General features: G+C 47.5%; 1 protein-coding gene across 4 annotated transcripts in view; it reads left to right on the plus strand.

The window, feature by feature from the left end:
* The window catches only part of Orp8 (Oxysterol-binding protein-related protein 8), a 131,154-nt gene that overhangs the window by 41,637 nt on the left and 68,930 nt on the right, over nt 1-20,587 (plus strand). For 3 of the 4 annotated variants that reach the window (XM_075690286.1, XM_075690287.1, XM_075690292.1), the window contains one exon: nt 2,878-2,970. The exons of the other annotated variant lie outside the window; for it this stretch is intronic. In XM_075690286.1, coding sequence (XP_075546401.1) covers nt 2,878-2,970 — 93 coding nt within the window. The remainder of the gene's footprint in view (nt 1-2,877; nt 2,971-20,587) is intronic. 4 annotated transcript variants of the gene reach the window in all.

The following is a 20,587-nucleotide window of genomic DNA, read 5'->3' on the forward strand; positions in this document are numbered from 1 at the left end:
CTATAACACGCGTGCTGCCTGTACGGAGGAGCGTCGGTGCTGTTGCTTTCGCCTCGGTGTCACAGCTGTGCAATAGCCTTGCCTCGTATCTATACGCCGCAGTTTTGTTTCACGATTGCTGCTCTTCTTGCATCTGCGTACCGTCTTGTCTTTCGAAATGCTCACTGTTCAGCGCTATACCTTCGAGAACGGCGAGGTATAGCAGACATTCATTAGTGCTTTCTTGTATCGTTAGTTAAGGCATCGTGTTTCTGTAGGCTTTCTTTCTTTATTTTTTTTTGTACCCAGAATCAAGCCGCATCCTATTTCGCTTGACGAGACAAGCTTGGCGAGCCTGCCGCAAATGTTCAAGAAAATTAGTTGAAAGAAGCTATTTCTATTGTGCTTCTTTCTTTACTTTTGTGCTTTCAGATAAATTTTATTATTTTGCGAAGTTCTTTCAGCTGTGCACTGCACGCTTATTAGTTGCTCATTTCTATATATTCGATTTGTGGACGTTGTGATGCGCAAAAAATGAAGGGCTTGGTAGTCGTGAGACTAGTTCACTTCATTTTGCTTCAGGATTGTCGCGTGTAATCCCTGTGCAAGTGATATGCTAGTACATTAGTCTTAATAATATCTATATCTTTTATCTTTCGATATATTCACGATAATTTATATTTAAAAGTCTCCATTGTTGTATCGCTTAATTGCAATGTGTCATTTGCGAAAGAAAGACCTTACAACAATTCGGTTGTGACCGGTAGAATTCCCTTTTACACACCCGTGCCCTAGTACCCCTCTGAAGACTAGTATTTTCTTCTAGGAGTATGCGAATATTCGGAATTTCGAATGCGAATGGTATATGTAGTCCTTGCTCTACTATTCGTACTAGATTCGAGAATTCACTACTCGAGGTTGTCGAATATTCGTTACCTTCGAATACTATATGGGACAACAACGGTTCTTGCAGTGTATAATGGAGAAAGAAATATGCAAACGAGTAATCGACTCGGTGATAGTTAGTTAGCACGACCGTAGCAGTTTTGTAGACTATCGTGTTCCTGAAGGAACACGCGGACGAGGTCATCTGGCACACAATAGTTTCGTTGAGTAAGCATATGCCTCCTCTTAGGCAGCTTATGAATTCGCGTTTTCAATACAGACGAGTAAATTTATTATTTCACCAATCTCATCATATTTAGGTTCCTTCAAAGCGATGTGCGGCGCTGTGGAATTGCCGTGTGTTCTTCCAATTAGCACTGCACTCTACTACATGCAGCTGGCGTTTTTTTTTTGTTTTAGTTCAGTGTAAGCTTGCGCCAGATGTGACCATACTGTTACATGCTGTACATGTATAAAATAATGTAAACAAGCCTCCCCCCCCCCCTTACCCCATTTTTTTTTCCGAAGAAGATGCGAGAAATCTTTCACTTCTTAAGGAATTGATAATGTCCGACATTATATTCGATATTAGACGCTCGTTTTTCTCTAATACTCGTATTCGAATCCAAAAGTTTTTCCGTTCAAACGGAAAAGAGGGAGGACGCGTCGAGGCAACCGCACACTTGCGGCGACAGTGACTAAGATGACAGACTTTATTTGTATGACTGCTCTAGCTGTATGCAACATTAAAGTTCGCTGATATTAACACTAAAAAACGAAAAAAAAAAACATGGATTTCCGCCTCAAGTTTGCCAGGGAGCCAATCTCTTGCACCTCCTGACAATACCGGTGCGGGCGCCACGCGTACAAGTCTATAGCGCTGTGCAGCATGTCGCCATAGGGCAGGATAAAGTTTACTGTACCGAACCGGTTCGCCAACCGTTACCATTTTTATTTCTCCGAGCCGGAGCTGAACCTGAACGAAATCGGAGCCCGCCGAACCAGAACCGAACCGGTATTTCTTTCCTGTCGACAGCATGAGTATGATGGTTTACTCTATGTACATGTGTGACATGTATGACCGGACTGGTACCACCTCTGCATCAGTCGCCTGTCATTGCCACTTCTTTAGATGCAAAACACTTGCACTACTTTTCCGTGTTGCAAGGTGTACACATTGTTGCGAGACCGTCGATGTGCCACGTGTTGTGTAGGGTTGGTGTGCAGTTCTCGCACGCACAATAAATGGCATGTTAGAAACGCGCACACACACGCGCACACGCGCAGAGACGATCTGAACGTGCATCATTTCACAAAAACACGCAATGGCGTCTCGGCTGTAGGGTGAGAACGTTGCTTAGATATTCAACGTTTGCACCCAACAGCCATTGCGCCTTCTTGCCGTATACGTGCATTTCGGAAAGAGGCGCAGTGGCGTTTTGGCTCATGCCGAATCCTCATTGTTGATGACGCGGGCTGTTACGTGCTCCCTCTCCTTGGGGCGCAGCGCGTATAATGGATGGATTTGATCGGTGGTTATCGACGTGCCGTCAAACTCGACACAAAAAAAGGCCCGTAAGCGTCGACATTTTGTATTTGGCATTTGATACGATCGTACATATGGTATAGCAGGGCTGGGCGCCTAATCACCCGCGAACCGCCTTTCACTTTCAGCATAATGATCATCAGTATTCTCGGATGCAAGGAAAAAGAAAATTCTTGGCACGACATGATTCGCGCGATATCATAGACGGGCGCCGAGCACACAACGTCACAGCCAAGCACTAGTGCTTGGCTGTGACGTTGTGTGCTGCTGAGCGCGAGGTTGTGGGTTTGATTGCCGACCGCGTCTACCGGTGCCTCGGGTGCGGAATAAGTAGTAACAATAATAAAAACTTTGACACTGAATTGAAGCCTCCCCCCCCCCCCACGTCCCGCCCTAATTACGGTGGTTCTCATAACCCGCGTGTTGTTTCGGGACGTTACATTTTAACTTCAATTGTTTTCTCGCAGATTGCGCGACTCCGGTGGGCGCTGCCAACAAGACCCTGGGCTCGCTGGGACCCCTGGCACGGTCCACGCCGCTCGCCGCGTCGACGGTCAAAGGTGTGTGTTTGTCTCCACTTTACAAGATTGTGCGTCGTTCGTGTCGTGACTCGGATTAATCGATCGACTGTTCATGTATCTTTAGTGCGTCAGTTTAGGCCGTATAGCACACACCTAAAAGAGGAACGAGGTAGCTCGTACTACACAGTTGAAGGCTTGTTCTTGCTGCCTGCTTCCATTCACACTGTAACGAGGGAGGCGCCGACAGAACAAACGCCCCTATTTTCTTTGGCTCTTTCGCCCGTTTTTTCCTGGTCGGTGGCCGGACTTTTCTCCGCTGCTCTCACGATGCGTGGGTGTCTGCATTTGTCTTACTCCAGTTGGCGGGGTGCTCTTTCGTTTCGGCTATAACAGTTCCACAAGGTTCTTCTGATGCTGCTCTAAAACTTCTAATCTTAACTATCCGCACATTTATCGGGCGTGATGTGCCTTTGGACTATAATTCTTTGAGAGCACCAACGTCTTATTCTTATGTAAAGCGAGAATGGTCGAATGAGTATCTGGGCTCCGGGGATTAAGCGAGTGGAGGGGAGGGGGGGGGCAGATAAGCGCAGACGCGCAGTCATTACTGTCGCGGCAATGTCGTCACGCTTGGCGTCATACCTCCGACGTCGCGATGTCGCGATTCAGTTGTCGTCTCCTCGACTTGGGCGTGCTGCCTTCGTCGTCGTGTCGTCACCGTCTCCGCCGTTGTGACTCCTTCGTCATCACACCGTTGTCGTCGTCGTCTTAAAATGCCGTCTAAAAAAAAAAGAAAAATCCAGTGTCGGTTGTTATTTGCGCCACCTTATCACCAAACACCATTATCGATGTCGGTAGTATATTTCGGAAGTAGCATTGCTAGCGGGCTCATTTGATTTCTGTGGTCCGCACATGCTATTCGCTTACTTTTGACAGTCATCTTCGATAGTTCCTGCGACATTCTTATCTTTTTCTTTTTCTTCTAGATTTTTCGCCCTTGCTCCAACAGCCGCATTCTCAACTCTGGCTTTTTCGATTGTCGATGATGTCGCTACGCTACTGCGTGGCACCTTAAGCTCAGCTCGCTTTTTTGGGGCCATCTTGTGCCAACCAACACCTTTTGTTTTTGCGAGCGGCGTTCATATCCCTTCTCATAACGGAAAGTAATTTTATCACCGTGTTAGTCCGTTTGCGAGATGTATTCTTTGCCCTAGGTTTTTGAGGTTACTATACCACCGTATACCAGTGTTATCGCAGTTTGTCTGATGTGGCCGTTGTGCCGGATAATATATATATATATATATATATATATATATATATATATATATATATATATATATATATATATATATATATATAATGAGCTTCGAACTGTACAGTTGTAAACGCCGATTCTTTTTCTTTTTTTGCGAATCAAGCGTGGGTGGGTGCTTTGCTTGTTGAGTATGAGATGTTTGCCAAGATATTCGCCATGCGAGACCCGTAGGGAATGTCCACCTTCCAGAAGTGTTCGGATTCAAAGAAGCTGTAAGAATAAACTGGTAAGCAGTCGATGTAAGAGATGTGTAGAGTATTAGTGGAAAAAAAGAAAGACAACGACGAGATTGATAGAACTAGAGTCGTTGCAAGCGTAGGTAGCGCTACAATATAGTGATAGACGAAAGTTCAGATCGGGATCGGATAGGCAAAAGGGCTATAGATGGCGATAGATGTAGTAAAATATGATTAAATAAAGCAGGCTAGGTGACCATTTGTCGCATCCCGTTTCAAAGGGTATTCCATTAAACACGATCATTATCACGTGGACGTTATCTTTATTTGTTATTATTTTATTCATGGACGGAGTGGAATATAGAAAAAAGAAAACGTGCACTAGACAAGCGGTGTTGTTGCGAGTTGCGTTTTGACGTTTCTTGCCAACATGTGCTAATAGCGCCTCTCCCATCCGTTTGCTTTGCGCTCTGTATACACGCTCTGTCGCATTGGCATAACGACAATAGGACGCTGACCCGATTTCGACGCCGACGATCTGCTGACAGTGTTGACGGCGGCGCATCTGTTGTCGCATACTGCACATAGGCCGACGCTGACACACACACACACACACCTGATAAGCGGATGTCGCCGAAATGCAGCCGGTTATCAGCACGCGGCGACACCGGCAGAAGCCATAGCGCGCTCCATTCGAGGTTACGCTATGCTTCGTCGTTCGTTTTACTCGCGACCCGAGTAACCTCGTTAACCTCGTTCGTTAACCTCGTGAGACCCGAGGACAGCTAAGAGACGTAATTGCCTTTCATGTCGATTCTTGCGACCGAATGACACGTTACGAACGTGAAATCCCGGTTTGTGGTTTAAGTACCGCAATTAGACGCTGCTGAAAGCACCTTCCGAATGTACGCGTTGAACGTATAACCGTCTCCTCGTTTTCGTTACGGCAGGAACCATTTTTTTTTTTTGTTTCCTGGACGCTGAGATTGAAGACGTCACATGCTACGACGGGTTGGCATGTTGACGCTGCCTGCTCGATATCTGCTGTAGTAAAACGCACTTCACTTCTCGGGTACTTTTTTTCAGGTCATGTAAGTGTCGGTTTTCTCGGACGCTGAATATGCAAGAACCTGACTAAACCACTTGCTTGTACAGTCTCGGGCATCGGACGTCAATCTAGAGGATTAATATCTTGTGAAACAAGAATCGAAGGCAGTGCAATGCGCACGAGGGGGTCTGATGAGGCACTGAACTATGTTAGTATATGTTCCATTGTTACGCCGACGACTGTCGTTGTGAAGTCGTCGTCTTCACCTGATCCTCTGCTTCACCCTTGCGCATGAGGCAGAGAAATACGAACCTTTGCCCATCGCTGGGTTTCGACCTCGGTGTCCTTACGGGAATATGCGCGCAGTTGAGGGCTGGACGCGATGACCACTGCGCTGTTCCACGGCTTTGACGCTCCTTTGCATTGTGCTACGTACAGACTCCGAGGGCGGTGGCGTCTGTCCGTGTATTTCGGAAGCTATACGTAAGGCAGTACTGTACGTAGCGGACTATATGGAGATGTGTCCATTTGCAAAGAAAATGTTGTTCCTGAGAAAATGGCGGTCTTTGCCTCGGGAGCCTGTTGTTGCCGCAGTAAACGAGGTCAAAGCTATAGAGGAATCCTTGTAGTCTGCCGATTTTTAATTAGGTATATATATATTTCTGCCGCTGCGTCTCTTTCCGCGTGTAACTTGAAGCCGTTGTACGCGTTCTTGAGCGAAGACATTTTCGCCTGAAAGAAAACTTGCCGCAGCTTCGTTTTTTACAGCTTCTGCGGCGCGTCTCTGAAAACTGTTCTGACAGTCACGAACAATAGTAAAGGAAGCACGGAAATTATTTTTAAGCAACAATACTCGTGATGGGCGGATTCGAATCTGTTGTGTTACTGCATAACGAATGGCTTTCGCATTAAATGTTTAGCCCCATTGATCACTTTCTCCTTTCTTTTTTTTTCGCGGGACACACATGTTTAGCCACCACGTCCTTTCGAATGCAATTTCGGGCGTTCGATCGCCGAAGCTGGCTTTTCCGCAATGGGTGGCATTCTCGGGAGAAGCCCACTTAACGGAACGACGAACGGTCGCATGCTGTTCAATATGAATTTTCACACTCGCACGCAGGGCACTGCGGAAGTGATGGCGTATAGCGGGGAGGGCTTTGTATTGCAGTACTCGCTCGCTGGCACACTCGTGACGGCTTGTGAAACGCGCACGGAGGTCGCACGTGTAACATTTAAATAAACCTCGCCGCTATCGCTTCGTAGTTGTTTTTTTTTTTTTCACCGCGATACGGCCAGCGTGCAGATTCTTTACCGACCAGTCTTGGTAAATTTTTTTTCTTTTGGACAGTCGCCAGATCGCGGCCCCAAAACACTCATTTTTTTTAGCGAAAAGTTGCTCAGTGACGATTACGACTTGCCCGGATTGTTTCTTTTTTTTTCTTTTTTTAATGTTTCAGTTGTTGGTAGGCGTTTTCCGGATGTTCGAACTATAGCTTTAAGTTACCTCTTGCAGTGGCGAGTCGGTGGTTGGAATGTGAAATGGGAAAGCACCCCCCCCCCTCCTCCCCCTGCCCCCCTGACGATTTTCTAAAACGGAGCATCATGCTTTGCCGTAGACAAGCAGTTTTGATGCGCCCTGATTGCTATGTTGAGGAACTTTATCGGGCTGTTTGCGTCGCTAAAAAAAAAAAGAATAGCGATAAATGTCGCTGCGACTCCAGAAAAAGTTGTGGCCGAGGTGACTAAACGAACTCGCCAAGTTACCCAGCGCTCCGCTGACTGTCGGTGTCTCCATGCAGCGTGACGCGACCACCAACGTCACGGCGGCGCTGCTTTCGCAAGATCAAACCGGCCGACTGTCGGTGCCCCTAGAGTTACTGTATATGCTACCGTAGTTACTGCTACCGTAGCCACTGTACCGTATATGCTACCGTAGTTACTGTATGTGCTACCTGCGGTAGCACATACAGTAACTCTAGGTGCCCCGTGATGGTAGCGCCGCGTTATGGTCGGCCTCGTTTGATGGCTGCGCATGTCTCGTCGTTCAGTCGGAGGCCGTTTTACAGCGTCGTTCGTTGGATCCCGCCATTTATCGACACCGGTGCGTGTGCGGCCGATATGCTTGGAAAACAATGCGGTGAAGGGAAGCGGTAGTGAATTAGGATGGAAGAAGACAAAAGGCGATTATTCGGGCACTCATCTCCAAGGGACCACTCCGTGCCTTGCGATGCAGAGCGCGGCGTGGGGAGGGGGGCTGTCGGATAGGAATGAGCGAAAATCACGTTTCATCACTGTTTTCTTGTTGTCATGTTTCAATGTCTTCATGTCTCTGCTCCGCTCGGCTAATGCAACGGGATAAAAAAATCGCGCTGCTCGAGGGGTTTTCGAGCCCTACAATTCGGTAACGGTTCCATAAGTTCCAGCAAGGATGTATTACCGCATTGATCGCAATCAAAATCATTTAGAGGCTTTACTGCAGGGTCAGTGAAAAAAAAAAACGCTGAAGCAGATATGCGCCACTGAATGAGACACGAAAAAAAAAAGGGGGGGGGGGCGGAAGCGTCTCGACCCGTCCTAATGGAACGCCAAGATATTCGTCCAGCGAGCCTCGTATGGGGAGGGGGGTGTCCACCTTCCAGAAGCGTTGGCATCAAAGGAGGTGAAATGATTAACTAGCTGGTCAGCAGTCGAGATAAGTAAAAGACAATGATTAGAGTACTGGGGCAAGAAAAGCAGGCAAGGTATTGACGGAACAGGAGTCACTGCAAGTGGGTGTGGGTAATAGTACAGTATAGTGGTAAAAGTTAAGATGGAGATCCGAATGACAAAATGCTAGATAGCGATGTACGTATGTAGTAAAACCTGATGAAATCAAGCAGGCTAGGGGACCGTTTGTACCCGCCCCGTTTCAAAGGGGATGCCGATTATAATAATAATAATAATAATAGTAATAATAATAATAATAATAATAATAATAATAATAATAATAATAATAATAATAATGGTTAGCTGCGTGGGGTCGCGGGTTCGAATCCCAGCCGGGACGGTCGCACTCTTATGCGGCCGAAATGCAAAAAGAACAAACAAGAAAACAAAGAAGAAGAAAAAAAACGTTCATTCATGTACCTTGCATTTGGCGCACGTTAATAAAGAATCCCAGGTGGTCCAAATGAATCTCCCCCACCACGGCGTGCCTCGTAATCATATCGTGGTCTTAGCTCGTAGAACCGCAATATATATATATATATATATATATATATATATATATATATATATATATATATATATATATATATATATATATATATATATATATATATATATATATACACACACACAATGGCAACTGCAAGTGCGTAGCATGTGGAAATTGCCCAGAAACCATGGGTCACATTTGTTAACGTGTCGCTGAATAAATTCAGAGGTATGGTACTTCCCGTGGCATTGGGCATGGAGAATCGAACAAATGTTCGTGAATCTGCAGCGGAGAATAGTAAGAAAGATGGCTGGAATATCGGTGGCCAAGAGCATAGAACACTATTAAATTTTAGGGCAATCGATTTCCATCATGTTCGACGGTTTGTTAGCATGAACCACGGGTGTCGACTAAAATCCGGTAATAAGCTCAGAATGGCCGAAATAAAGATTTTGCGGATAGTCTAGACTCCAGTGTTTCGGCATCTGTTACCTACACTTTGTGTACGTGGCTTGCTGGTGAAAGAAATGCCGGTATAAATGGTATGAAAGTGTGTGAAGCGAAAGTTCACGCTCTATATTAAAAAAAAAAAAAAGAAAGACGTGCCCGTGCTTATGCTTGTATAGAGCGGATGGAAACACGAGCATTGTAGAGGCTACATAACTTTGCTATGTCCGCATTTTCAACATGACATTCGCATTAAGTTCGCATTAAAAAGTTCATTTAACGTGGGTACAGTCTCTATATGGAGATTAAATATAGTTTTAGGGCCTCTCTCTTTTTAGATGGAGCTTAGTGAGGCTATTTGGGTAGCAGTGCCCCTAAATGAGGTGATAATAATGTAGATGCGAGATTGACGGTGTCCAAAAGAGAAGTTTCACAGAAGTGTTCGCAGCCAGTGGTTCTATGTAGCGCTAATTTCCCCATGTGCCAAGGATGCCTAAATGATTATACCTTCTCTATTCTTATCCGTCGTGCGTCTTTTCCAGGCTACCTGCGGTATAATGCTTGCCCTTTACCTATGTGTCAATACAGGTGATTAAGTCAATATCTAATCTTCCTTCCCGATTGCCCATGGCCGGCCTATAAAAGATACAGTCCGTGCCGGGAAACGACGTCCGTCCAGTGTTGCTAGACTTTCGCTAACATGTATCCCGTCACGCACAGAAAGCTTAGGCGTGCTTCGCAGCGCCTTTTCCCAACGTGCCGTAAAAATTGCTTCCGTTTTGCCTTCATGTAGCCTTACCCCCATAATCAGTGTACACCTCATTGTCCGATTCTCACCAAAATGTCTGTTTGACGGACGCGATGAAGTGAGCTCAGTGCACTTTGCTGCATGGTCAGCGCAGGTGGGAATCAATGAACAACGGCTTACAAAAAAAGAAAAGCTAAGCGTCGCAAGTACTCGAGGGAAGATCGAAACCTGGCATATGTATGTGGATAATGGAACGCAAGTAGGTTTCCCGACGTTGTCAGTCGAAGGCGATTGACCGTAAACAGCACCGGAATAGAAAGTCGATGTCTGGCAATCGGTGCTGGCAACCGCGCTCCGTCATTAAACGCGCAGCTGCTGACCCGTTCCATTTTGATACAAGCGGTTGTTTGGCGTATCCTTTTCTTTTATTCCAGATGGCTGCCTGCTTCTTTTTTTTTTTTTTGTCTCCTTCTTTAATGGTTTGCGGGGATGGCGGGGTAGGGGAGGTTGGAGTGAAAGCGGGAGGGCTCCGTAGACTTCTCTTGTGACCCGAAATGGCACACTTATTTAGATGCGTAACTATCGTTTCTGAAACCAGAAGCCCATCCGGAAAAGTTGTTGCCCTTGTTCCCCTGGGCTTGGTCAACGTGTTCTGGCCAATGCTGATGGTGCCCTATTTATGGGTCCAGTTTCTTTCTTTTCGTTGTTCGGAATAAGCTCTACCTTCCTTTCAAGAAATGCGTTTGGGATACAATTTTAATACTGACGACTATAATTAACATTAATTCTTACCTCGATTGAGCAGTGACTTCAAATATACTGTTTCGACCAATCTTTATTTGTTTTCGTTTTTCTTATTTTGTTTTGTAACATAATGTATGTGCGTTTTTTCTCTTTCGTTCTCTTCTACTGCTATTGTACCTGCAAATTTTTTCTGCAGTTTGCTCGCGGCTTTCGCTTTTTGTTCGCAACTTCGAGCGCGCCCACGTAGCAGTGCGCGTTTCTTTATATTATGCGGCCCATTATCGAGGTTGGGTTAAGCGTCGCCAATTGATTTCCAGCTGGCACCACCCTCGGCGCTATCGCTCCTAGCTTTGCAGTGCAGCGTTTCAACGGCGGTCGAACGACAACATCTAGTGGACGTGTCCATTTCGTCTGCTGTTGAAGTTCTGATTGGCTGGGCTGGGCTGCGCGTCCGCAGCAACCGGGCGCCACAGTCAATCAGCACTTCAGCAGCAGACGTCGTGAACATATCCACTAAGTGGACTCTTAACAGAATAACTGCCCTGGAGCCAACGTTTCGACGAGGTGGGTGTGCCTTCGTCAGAGGGTCTCTGTCGATGCTTGTATTGCAGCGTATGGCGTCTCGATACAGCGCAGCTTGCACGCGGTGTACTAGTAGCGTGCGAGGAGGCGTTAGCGTTTTCTGTCGGTTCGGCTTCAACCGTCTGCCATCGTGCGTGCTGCTGATAGTTTAGGTCATATTCCTGCACCGAAACGGTCCAACGAAATCGTATACCTGGTCGACGCTGAATCGCACGCGCTTCATCAATGTACACGCGTATGGTCAAGGGCAAAAAGAGGGCCGTATAACTTAGACTTGTCAGTGTACGTTGTGGCTAAATGCAGCAACAGTGCGATGGGCTGGACAAACGAAAGAAATAATAATCAGGCAGCTAGCGATTAGTCCTTTTTATTCATTCCGTTTGTATTGTCCCATGCGCGCTTGCTCTATTTGGCTACAATGTGATCAATGAAAGGTTTACGAAGGTTGGGAGGTTAATTCCTTACGAAGGTTAGGCGAGGCGTACGACCTTTTTCCTTGGAGGGAGACTAAGTAAAAAAAAAAAAAAACACTGAGCTGCATTAGTAAATTACCTTCTTACAGTGCCAATAAAAGCCACTGTTGCCGTAGAAGAAGGTCGGTAAGTCAGAGGCAACGCCAAAGCGAAACGAGGGTGCCGGACAGAACCAAGGTAACGTTGTTTTGCCGTCGCTTGGATATACCTCGCACTATTCTTTTTTGCATTTCGCCTAATTACGTAATTAGTCTAAATTAGTTCATCAACTTATCAAATATTATAGTTAGATGAAAAGTGTCAATTAGAAGATCGTACAGCGCAACATGAAAAACTTGCCGATACAGATTTTCTGTTGCTCAATACGTGCTGCATTAAGCTTGTTTTTTTTTTTTCCGAGCGTGAAAGAACAATAACAATAACGCGTGCAACGACACCGACGTGCCGGGATGAATCCGAACCGACAAGTGGCATGGACCACTCAAGAAAAGTTTCTTATAGGCGACTAGGGGCGGAAGGGGGAGGGGGGCTTGCTTATGCAAGTTGGCCATAAAGAAAGGAATATTCAAGGGAAAAAAAATTCGTTCAGGGAATTTATTCGAGGAAGTGAAATTGTGCTTTGGGCGTTGTATTTTTGGGCTCGTTTTTCGAGATTGTGGGAATAAAAGACACGGAGAAAGACAGCGGTCTGGTATTAATTGATCGCTGACATTGATTGCTCGGCTACATCACGCTGAAACGATGGCGGTGAATAGCCTTCGTTGTTATTTCGAGTTGGTCTTTCGCGAATTATATTTTCATTCGTATTGCTGCTTTCTCTTTCTTTTCGGAAAGGGCGCTGCTTGTGCTGATAGCCATTTTCATCCAGAAATAAAGGGAGGAGCATATGTTAGAAACAATTATTATAGCCATATTGCTTTCTTTTTGTTTTTGTCGAGCATATAACGATGTCGCCTTCGTTACTTCAGTATATTTTGGCATATATTTATTGGCATACTGTGCACGTTATGTTCACATCTGAATAGTTATCGCGTAGTGTGTGCGTGGATTATTTTTCAGGTGTGTAGGAATAGCGTGTATTTTTGTCTACCTTGAAATTTATTTCATTGCGTTGTAGCCTGCTTACAAAAAAGTGTGCACGCATGTTTAGATTATTCTGTCCTTATATGTACACATCTCACTAACGAACTTCAGGCTCTCACGAGCTGTTCATACAGAATTTCTCTTGAAGTACGTCCACTAGGTTGTTGGAAATAAGTTGACTTGATTTCTATGCCTCACGATAACTTCAGCAGCGCTGCTGCTTTGGGGTAGTGTACCAGGTATGCATCGACGTAGTATTGTGTTTCTTTTTTTCTGTGCTGAAGATGTTTGGCATTACAAGCGGCTTCGGGGATGAGAAAGAAAAGAAAAATAAAGAGAGAGCGGAGCTTACATCCCATTACATAAATGCGCAGAACTGGTCACCCTGGCAACGATGTACACTTCACGCACCCGCGGGAAACCCTCCCAGTTGTCTTCGTTATATTGTCCTCTCGCCGCTGCAAAAGCGGGGAGTACCAGAAAGCTCTGTACACGCAAAGTACCTTCAACAATAGTAAGCATAAAGTGCCGAGGTGAGGGCGCGGGCCCACCCTTTTGGCGGTGCAACGCGTAATCCAGTCGAATTATGCTCAAATGTCAAGCAGGGTCGGCACCCCGCGTTGAATAAGGGACTCGGCAGGACGAGCGAACTTCCCCGTAAAGCCCGAAAATCCGTATGTTCGCTTCTCTGGCAGCTCGCAGGCGTTGCGGGGAAGTCGCCAGGGAGATTGCGTACGAGGCTTATCGTACGTAGATACGGGGAATTTTCTCTGGCGTACCTTTCTTTTTCTTGTGGAATTGAATGCATAAAATTTCTCTCTCGCACGCGCGCGCGCAGGATTATACGAACCGTCCCAAGACAAATTAGGCAGAGGGTTGAATGTTTAATAAATGCGCTATTGGGCAAGAGGCGCGGATTGCCGTTTGACCTTATCTACTGGTAAGGGGGAGATGGTGTCTTGCAATTGCAGGATAGCGCTTCAAGGAGTAGCATCGACGACAGGTAAATGTCCCGATCGGCTGGCGAAAGCCAGTGAAGACTCGAGGACTCGCGCTGATTCCGCAGGCTGCCCGCTTACCGGACACACTCTTCGTAGTGCGGGATCATCTCTTCCTGGCTGAGCTAAAGCAAGTGACAGGGCTAGTCGTTCGTCCGTCGTAATAACTGCATTAAGGCGTGAGCTGAAAAAAACGCGCGCTATATAAGACGTGACGGCTTCTGCGGCTTACATAGCGCGTGCTTGTCACTGAGGACGCAGTTTCTTCGTGGCGTTTTCTGCGACTTACCGTATAGAGCGCGAACGTTTTCGCGGCGGGTCCACAACAGGTTGCGTGCAGTTGGGACAGGTGCGCGTGGCATCTTCCTTTTTTTTTTTTTGCGATTATGTATCCTGTGCTGGGACCTGTGCTTATAGGCGCTCCGCGTTTCCAACACGTTTGGCGTGCAGGCAAACACCGACCGAAGATAAAAAAAGTAAAAAAATAAAGGGTGTGGGGCAGAAAGAATTGTCCCGTGTACACTCTTAGCCAAAATCGGGGGAAATAGGACTAAATACAGCCGTTAGACAATTGGATAAACGATTCGCCCACCAAAGGCGAGCTGCCTGCAGCTGCGTGTCGTGTGCAAACGCCTGCTTTGAAGAGGACGCACCAGCGGGAGGATTAACAAGGTTGGATTATCTGTTGCTGCTGAGCAGGTTGTGGTTTAGAGATGTGTAGAGTCGCGAAGGTGCGTCTATCCAGAGTATACTAACCAGAGCTCCAAGCAGTAATTATAAGGAAAGCACGAACGGATGCGTTCCTAACAGAGAGCTATTTCTATCGACTACGAGGTTGCACCCAAGTGCTCGAAATGTGGAATACACGCTAATTACGAGCACTCTCTTTGGGAATGCCCAGCCGGCGCAACACATAAGAGACAACCGATTCACGAGACTGCGAGAAATGTGACAAAGAAGACGTTGACCACTGGGGGGAAGAAAACGAGGATTGTAAAGATTGTTTTTCCGCCATCTTGCCTGTGCTGCGACACGCCGTAGATAGTTTACAAATACATTTTCATTTCCCGTGACATGTTCTGGTAGAGGGTGCAGGGCACGTACACGCAAGGCGGAACTCCTTAGCGGACGTGTCCTTGCAAGTTCCACCATGTAAACAGACGGGGACACCCAACCTTTTTAGAAGGAATCTAAAAACGTTGGGGATACCAACTTATAGCATGTTGGTATCCAACGTCGCTTTCTGCCTCAGCGGGACAGTGCGCGTCAGGTTTTGGCACTCACGAAACAGAGCTGCACCAGCTGGGATCTACGCACTCAGAAACTTCGTGGCCTATTTGGCAAACCGATTGGCCGCGCCAGCGCGCCGCTTCGAAACATCTCTCCTGTCGCGCTCGAGTCTCCCAAGGAGTCGTATACGTGTCGTACATCCTCGACGTTGTCGCCCTCTGCTGCCGAGTTGACGCCAACGTGACCGAGACGCACAAAGTAGGTCGCGTCGTGCCGGCCGTGCTGACGCTCACCAGTGCTGTACATTTGGCGAGTGCCACTGTCGGGCCCCACCGATTGTTCGTTGCGACGCGCTCGTAATTCGCAAGCCAAGACATCGATGTCGACGCCGTCGGCGTGCCGCAGAAAGAGCCAGGGTCGCGGGGTTGGGTCAAGATCACCGGCTGTGGGGTGCCGATGTTTCGATGGACGCACTATCCCCCGCCTGTTGACAGCGTAGCCGCACAAACCCAGTAAACAAACATGCCCGCGCACCCCTCCCACCAAATCCCGGCCTGGGAAGAGTGGATCGTTCTCCGACGGGGGCTTCCGAGCCACAGATCTGGAAACCCTTGGTCGAGTTCAACCTGAACTCTCATACGAGAAGAAGAGTAAGGCTTTAAGGCCCGAACAAACGGGAGCAACAATAGACGTTTATTTTCTCTCTCTCTCTCTCTCTCTCTCTCTCTCTCTCTCTCTCTCTCTCTCTCTCTCTCTCTCTCTCTCACACACACACACACAACGACGACGCGCCGGGAAGTTTTTCTTTTTTTCAAGGGAAGTTTCACAACCGTGTTCGTGCGGCGATGAAGGCCGGCGTGCGACGGCGTGGGCAAAGCAATGAACAGCTCGGGTCCCGAATTTTTCGCTTTGAGACGTATGTACCAATGAATAATGAATAAAGGTTGCCTTGCGTATGGTTTTTTTTCAGCCAGTAATCCGAAATTTTTGTTTCTCACGTCGCGTTTCGCCGACTCCACATTGGAGGTCAGCTAGGTGTTCTACATGGAAGCGCTGTTTTAGGGTGGTGACAGCCTTTGTCAGGGTACTTGCCCCCGCCAGCTAAATTGGCTGGTTAAACTTTGTGACAAATTATAAGATCTGGGACACAAAATGGCGAAAGAACAGCCGACAGACCACGTTTCCCGCAATCCTTGGTGACGTGAAACTAATTAACTTTTTTAAAAAAATAACATTTGGCCTCAGCAGCCAGAGACATATAGCGTGTCTGAGCGCAGTACACGGCACGTCTACGTTTTAGTTAAACAGGCTAGTAAGCATAGTCTTCATTGCTGCAAACTTCGAAAAACACCCTGTATATATTACGTACAAGTGGAAGGTAACGACAATATCGTTAATGCAGTTCACATTCTTGGCGTGAGACAATACCACGAGCACGCCTCCATGCTTTATACGAGTCGAACGACATACAATTGCAAATAAGTTTGATGAGTTCAAATAAAAAAAGAAAATTCAACATATACGTATTAAAGGTGTATGCAGGTTTCGCGTGCGCATTGGTATAAAACTGAAAAAATATTTAATAGATCGCGTGCCAACATGGGAACGTCGGGGCGTGACCAAAAAAGAAGAAAAAAGAACACAGAAATGCGCCGCGACTTCTAGCGAGATTGGGGACCAAAATGGCTACTCACCAGATTTGGCTGTGGATATCGGTGACAGTTTTGGTGCTGTCACCATCCTAAAAAACAGCGCTTTCATCTAGGTTCCCCTGCCGAAGCTCCTTGCCTCCGCGCTCGAGCGCGGTGGTGGCCCACTGTTCTCGAAGACGGCTCGCACGCTCTCCCAGTGAACCCGGGTAGTTCCGAGGTGGATGTACCGAATGGTGTCGGGGTTGATGGGTACGTGTAAGTTCTGGGACAGGGCACGTATAGACCTTTTCATCGGGCGGGGAGGATAGGGCGCGCGGCGAGCCTTTACGCCTCTCTGGCTTGGGCGATCCGCGGCGCGGCGCTGCTTGAAAGTATTGCTGTCGCGTTCTGCTGAACGGTTTCGCAATGTTTTAGATCGTACGTTGTTATATTTACGCCATGTCCGTTCATATGAGGTCGCCAGGGAAGCCTTTCGGTGCATCGGTAACTACAGTAGGCGGAAATATGTTCTGGTGGCGCAAAAATGTAACGCGCTTTATCAGCCGCGGTGTACGCACATTATCAGTCGCGGTGTGTGCACGTGTTGCGAATTATTTTGCTTATATCGGTTTTAATTTAAACAAAAAACCCGTGTCTCTGTATTACCAGCATTAAATGGTAAATCAGCTCACTGTCTGATCGCTTAGCGTATGGAGTAAAATATGAAACATAAGAGCGCATGCTCGTGCACGGCCAACCTAAGGCAACCACGATACATCTAAGCGGAAGGCGCTATCAAATATTTGTGATGCATCGGCATCGTTCTCACGCATTTAAAGTCTACTAGGCTTGAAATTACCATATGTCTACGCTAGCCTTCCTGCACGAGGCCGATGGCGCTGCTCAACACAGCGATCACTGCGGTTGGTGAACCGGCACGGTACATATGTAAGCTGTGCGCTTCGGAATTGCCTTTTTGGCCTGTATACAGCCATAATATATGAGAGGGATCGAATAAAAAGAATGCGATGGCTATTTTTGAGGACAAAATTTGCGTCGTAGAGTGCGTCGTAGAGAACGGAACGAACACAACCGAAAAAAAAATCGGTTTTCATCTTCTCTCTCGAAAAAGCAAGAAAAAACGGGGTAACGCTGCAATACGACCTCGCATGGTCACGCCGCACAACGTTTATACATAAATAACCGCTGATGCCGTATGCTTGGACCATGCGGTATATAAAACAAAGATCTGTAATCCAGCACTTACCACTTCTTAGGACGCTCACGCAGTTCGTAAACAGTCCCTTTGCTGGACAAGCTTAATTCAGACTGTAAGTTATGCTGCTATTACTAGCCAGAACTATTTTATTCAAGGGCGGAAAACTCATCCATCGAACCAAGTAGTCACGCAATGTAACCTGCAGCGAACAGTTTGAACGCTTGTCAAAGTATAGCATCACAGCTCCTATCGTAGCAGAACGGCACCCACGTTGTTACGACAGTCACGTATGTTTCATGGCGCCGAAACCGCAGCTTAGAAATAGAGGATAATACTGCAATAAAGTCACATTAGTGAATGGAACATTCAGAAGTACGCAATTGATCTCCGAGGCTGATTGTAGGCTCACATATGCGCGCACACATCCCGCTGCGTGTTCCGTCCACCTCAACGCCAGCAGAAACTCCGGCCATGACGCCTTAAACAACTTCAACATGTCTCAGAACCGTTTACCACGTATAGAAGACGCGCGTCATACTACACAGAGCGCACGACCGCGAAAACACACCCCAGAACCTACCGCCGAGCGTATACCTGCCATGCAAAACACCGCTTTCACCCAAGCCAGTATGACGCTGCTCATAGGCGGCGCCACTACGTTCGCAATATGGCGGCGCCCACGAGAAACGGTGTATAGGGTTGCCTGAAGTCCTCTCCCCATCTGGCATCGGCACGCTGGCTGCGTAGTGAAAGCCGACGGCAAACCTATGTACAGCGCAGCCTGCGTCGGAGCCGTCAATAGGAAACGGACAGAAACGCAGCCAGCAAACGGGCCCCTATCATACATCCTGAGGGTGTGAGAAGTCACTTGTACAGTAACGCTGTCTTTGATGTGTCGGTTGTCAGATTGGCATGCGCGCACCTAAACCGACACTAACGCGCACTAACAGGTGCGCTGTTAAATAGTTTTTCTTTCGGGGGGTGTGTGGGGTGGGGAAAGGGGTGTTGCACAAGGGAGCATGGTGTGCAAGAAATGACCTGGAACCCTCGTTGGCGTGGATTTAGCGCGCCTCGTGAATCGTGTTGCTTGACCATATGCGGTGAGTCAGGTTCGTTGCGCCGCAGCCGACCGCGCGATAGCCTCTTTGCAGTTTTGCGTCAACGAAACTCTGGCCACGCTATGCGAAGGAATTCTGCAAACGAATTGGTGTACGCGTTGGCTGATTTCGCGTTGCGTTGAATAAAAGACGAGTCGTTGAGTGCGCGGCATTAAGGCGATGTAGAAAAAAGAAGCGCGTTTTCCTAAGGAGTTTCATGAAGAGTATACGAACGGCGTCGCGAGAAAAGCAAATCAGTTAATCAACGCCGAGGAATATAGCAGATGAGAGCTAGCTTCAAAAGGTGCCCACATGTAAGCTCGCACAGTTCGTTCAGGTTGTTGCCGCCTACGCGGTGGGCAGCTCTGTAAACACGCATATGCGGCTGTGTATACCTCACATATATTCCTCGTGCTCTAGTATGCGCTGGCACAGATGACAAGTCGCTCCTCTACGCTGCTATTCTAGGCTCTTATATTGGGCCCGCGAGGGACCAAATTGACGTCTATAGTTTTGCGTTTTTTTTCTTCTCTTCTGCGCGAGCGCCCCTTGCCGTATAAGACACACGATTTCGCTCTTTACGACGTAGCAATGTTTGTCGCTCTTTACGATCCGAGGCATAATATTTCAGTCTACGACGCTTCGTGTTTGCATGTACTTGCTGCAGTATATAGCGTACAGTATGTTTTTTTGCCCTTCATGTGTGTGTTTGCGTGTGCGAGTCGCGCGCGTTGTTTGGCACACATCTTTGCCGACGCGAGAAGGATAGGTCAGCCCTGCAGCAGCAGTATCGCGGAAAGCGCCAGAAAATAAGGTCACGAGGTCTCGATAAAAAGGTCAGCCTGCTTCAAGACGAAAGATTGGACTGGAATTAGAATCCCGGTATATATAGTCATTAAACATTCCGCCAGCTCTCCGTTGATGCGGCTTGCCCTCTCGCCGTTTCGCGAAGCGCGCGCGGATACGGTTTTGCTGCTGTACAAGGCACCACACTTCTTTTAGCTTTGCGCGACGACTGCTCAACGACTTTTTCTGTTTTCTTTGGTCCGTGCATGGCTGTTTCGCGGGCATATTCCTGGGGGTTTGTATTGAAAATTATCTGGACCGCGTACGCGCGCGCGCTCGGAAGGAGAATTTAGGGCGATCTCTATTCGCGCATGAGAACTGTCGCGAAATGATGCCCGAAGATGTGCACAGCGTCGGCAAGACGGACAGCTGGACAAGGTTTCTTGGACGCTCCATGAAGCCTCCGTCATCAGTTTCCGCCTCGGCGCCCGCATCTTGCAGAGCGCGTGCCAGTCGTAACTTCGTAGCGCTTACTCGTGGCACCTAACGTCGATGTAGAGCTGAGGGTGTGGGATTGCGAAGGAATCAAACTTCGAGATATGCCGGCCGGTTCGCCCATGTCTCCAAGTGGGTTCGACTCCCGCCAAAAGGCGTGGGTTCAAGTGCCTTAATTAACTTTATCTTAATTAACTGTGCCTTAATTCACTTCGGCCTAATTAACACTAAGGGTAGTTGGTTCGGCTCTCGACCTTCGCGATGTCACTTGGAATCCAAATTGGAGATGTGGCCGGTTCGCTGATGACGTTCCGATCACTATAAGCTGTTATCGCTCCTTAGCGCCTTATCCATCCGCGTCGAACCATTTTCAGCCGTGATAAAACCG

This window comes from Dermacentor variabilis, chromosome 4 (genome assembly GCF_050947875.1).
Source record: "Dermacentor variabilis isolate Ectoservices chromosome 4, ASM5094787v1, whole genome shotgun sequence".
Taxonomy (NCBI): Eukaryota; Metazoa; Arthropoda; class Arachnida; order Ixodida; family Ixodidae; genus Dermacentor; species Dermacentor variabilis.